Source organism: Loa loa (genome assembly GCF_000183805.2).
Source record: "Loa loa unplaced genomic scaffold supercont3.694, whole genome shotgun sequence".
In the NCBI taxonomy this organism is placed as follows: domain Eukaryota; kingdom Metazoa; phylum Nematoda; class Chromadorea; order Rhabditida; family Onchocercidae; genus Loa; species Loa loa.
This window is the reverse complement of record NW_018108874.1, coordinates 1-3234: the sequence shown is the minus strand read 5'-3', so window position 1 is coordinate 3234 and position 3234 is coordinate 1. Positions and strand designations below refer to the sequence as shown.

General features: G+C 34.6%; 1 protein-coding gene across 1 annotated transcript; it reads right to left on the bottom strand.

Annotated features, from left to right (window-relative positions):
• Window positions 1-12: 12 nt before the first annotated feature.
• LOAG_13902 (paxneb protein) lies at window positions 13-1795 on the bottom strand. Its single transcript, XM_003149405.2, has 4 exons — window positions 1583-1795; window positions 972-1388; window positions 758-891; window positions 13-446 (listed from the first exon to the last, which is right to left on the bottom strand). The coding sequence occupies exons 1-4, from the start codon at window positions 1782-1784 to the stop codon at window positions 81-83; spliced, it is 1119 nt and encodes a 372-aa protein (XP_003149453.1). The 5' UTR covers window positions 1785-1795; the 3' UTR covers window positions 13-80.
• Window positions 1796-3234: the final 1439 nt, after the last annotated feature.

The following is a 3234-nucleotide window of genomic DNA, read 5'->3' as shown; positions in this document are numbered from 1 at the left end:
TAGTAACGCTTATATATATATATATATATATATATAGGGAAAGGAGCTCAACAACAATTTAAAACAACATGAACTGAGTATTAACATGGATGAAAATCACAGGTCACTACATTATTGTTACCACATATACAGACGGCAAGCCACCAACATTTTGTCATCTGAATATCAAAAAAATTTCTAATTTCCTGACAGTTTGGGCCAAAACTTTTCATTTTATCATCATCGAGTGCTGGCGGCAAATGTAAAATTCTAATATCAAATTTTCGTTTTTGGAGTTGAAAAACGAGATCGCTGCTCGCTGGACAGTATGTTGCAATCGATGCCATGTTTGGAAGTTTCAGCAAACGAAAATAACCATCGAAACGATCACCAAAATTCTCCATGGTATTGTCACATTCTACGGCATCCAAGTGAACCACTAAGTCACCATATGCATAAAGTCTTTCCTTAAATACAAAGCAATGTTCGGGGGTTTTAATGTATGGCTTTAAACGATATTTTTCAAACCATTTCAAATCTTCAAACTATTTCAAGTGAGCTTCGTATCTTCCAAAAGGAATTAAAAAATGACAAGTTTCATGAGTCCGTGTACGCGAAAAGTAGTTCCAATAAGTGTATGAATAACAAGGTTATTAATGATAAAAACAAGGACAAATGTAAGAAATAGGCAAGCTTTTCCTAATTCACTTGCTTTATTTTGAGCTGAGATTCGTATTTGAATAGTATTCCATCTTCAAGTCAAAATATACCAACAAACCTTTCGTTCATTCAGCATTCCGCTCGAATTTGTAATTAACATCGCGACAGCACAGTAGGAGCATAACAGAGTACGCAAATGAGCAACAAACTTTAAATCATTTTCAGGATCTTGCCAGAAGGGACTACCAATACCTAAGCGATTTTAGTTTCCATTAATGGGAATCAAAGGTACAACAATAAAAATAAATATCGCGTACAAAAGATCTACCTACCTTCTATGACTACACGCAAGACACGTCTCTTCGGCTTCAATAAAGTAATCGAATACTCGTCGTCTGTAAGTTTCTGCTGTATCCGCTTATAAAGATCATTATAACTAGGTAATTCATCCTGTGATTTGACGCTATCGGGAAAGAAAGAAATGCTGCATGCCTCCATTTTCTTGCAATCCATCTTCTTCATTAAATCATACTGTGGAATCCCACGTCGAGAACAAGACAATGACGAATCCACTTTTGGAGCAGTTGAATAACGCCATGCAATTTTCATTGTTGAATCTTCGGGTCTCTCTACACCATCATTCAAAACATCATTACTCGCAATATTTATTCGGTCCGGCAGATCTTCCAATAATTCTAGTGGATTACGGCTGGTGCTTGCAATAAATAATGAATGCTCGCAACATATACCTAAACAATTATGCCTTCTTAAACTCTTTTAAAATTTTCAAATTACTCAGAATACAACCGAGATTAAGTTGGATACCAAAAAGTACTACATATCCGGATAGTTCTAATATTTACTACATTATAATTCTGACATTCACTACACAGTCCTTGTTGAATGTCACATTCAGATATTATCGAAATTTGATTTAGCCAACCTTCAGCGCTGAAATATTTGCTAAGGACAGTTGCATAGGCTCGACTTTTATTCTCATCGATGATGCATAGTGAGGAAAGCGGCAAGCCACCTCCTATTACTACATCTACCGCTGTACAACCCATTGATATTTCCGGATAACGCGATCGCGTATTCGTTCCCGGTATTCTCGGGATAGCATCCAGACGTATTCCAGCCATCATAGTCTGCAATTACCATTCAATAAAATAAATAATTGAGACTATACATATTCAAAAACCAATTTATTTGGGCTTCTACATCGGGACGAAACGTAAAAATAAGATGACAAAGGCTGTAAAGTTGAACTCAAATTTAAATATTTGCTAATTAGACTGCAATCACAACATCCTATGTCTGTATCCACACCGAAGTAAAACATTTTTTTCAAAAGATTCCTGAATTCTCAACTATCTACAAACAATGAGAATGAGCATGCTTCAATTTGATGAATTCAAAAGCTCCAGAAAAATCCCAAAATTCAATTCACAACAACATCACATGTTTATCCTGCGTGGATTCCACACGAGGTCCAACAAGAAACGAAAGAAGTACATTTACTGATATAAGTCGGACGGAATTCCGGAGTGGACTGAGTATTTGCAGTGATTAACTTAGACTACCTGAAATCTAGAGAACGATGATCAAGCATAGCTGTTCACCATATGAATACTCTTGAGTCTGACATACATGTGCCAGATATCAACCTTACCAGATAAATAAGCAATAACGGAAATCGCATGATCAGGAATGAAAGCGGATTAACGAATAGCTGTCAGGACATCAATCTAATGCAAAGTTAAAATCCATTCAGGAATTCGACGAAATCTTTTCTAACACAAAGATTTAGTTGTTCGCCTGCTCATGTGGTGATAATTTCCCGTTGAACTGATTTAAATTTTGACAAGAAATCCTCCTGACGATGAGCAGTTTTAAAACAGTGTTAAAAGTTGAAACGATGCTAAATTAGATTCTTAGTGCTCTTAAAAAAGTTCTTAATTTTAGTTTGAATCACTTCAAGTAAAAAAATGAATTTCTTTAGTACAGTAATCTTAGTATCAAGGATCTGAGGCTATGTGTAATATACAATTTCCTGTTACACTTGCTGAAGTATATATAAGTTATTTTACATTATTTTTGGTAATTATTAACTCTCCGAGAACATATTTCTGTGTAAATCCTGTGTTTGATTAAAATATAATTCGATATGAAACTGTGAGAACGACAATACCTCATCATCAATATTGTAAAAATCATCGATATTGTAAAAATAACTTAGGTTTTTGCTTCCACTCAAAAACTCTTGAATTACTGACAAGCAGTAAATAATTTGATGTATAGATAGCCTCCTTGATTACCTAAACTTCAGCTAAATATATCCTTTATTCTGGTGATGCAGCTATATGATAAGGTTAGCATAACTTTCTTTAGGTATGCAAAAAATGTCGATTTGCACAAAAATACGCGAAGTAAATGTCATTCATGAATAAGAAAGTTGAAGATGAAAAATTTTTTGAATGATACAAAAGATGTTTTGTGAAATATCCCAATTGCGCAATGTCCACCCCAGCAACAATTACATTTATTAGATGAAGAGGCAAATTATTTCTTTCCGACTAACAGATAATAATTTCC

Bases quoted from the DNA above. Each gene is read 5' to 3' on its own strand.
- LOAG_13902 (XM_003149405.2), bottom strand. From the start codon at position 1,784: ATGATGGCTGGAATACGTCTGGATGCTATCCCGAGAATACCGGGAACG. The intron at 892-971 runs GTAGGTAGATCT...AAAATCGCTTAG, and splicing joins CTTGCGTGTAGTCATAGAAG to GTATTGGTAGTCCCTTCTGG. The intron at 447-757 runs GTTTGTTGGTAT...TTTGTATTTAAG, and splicing joins GAATGCTGAATGAACGAAAG to GAAAGACTTTATGCATATGG.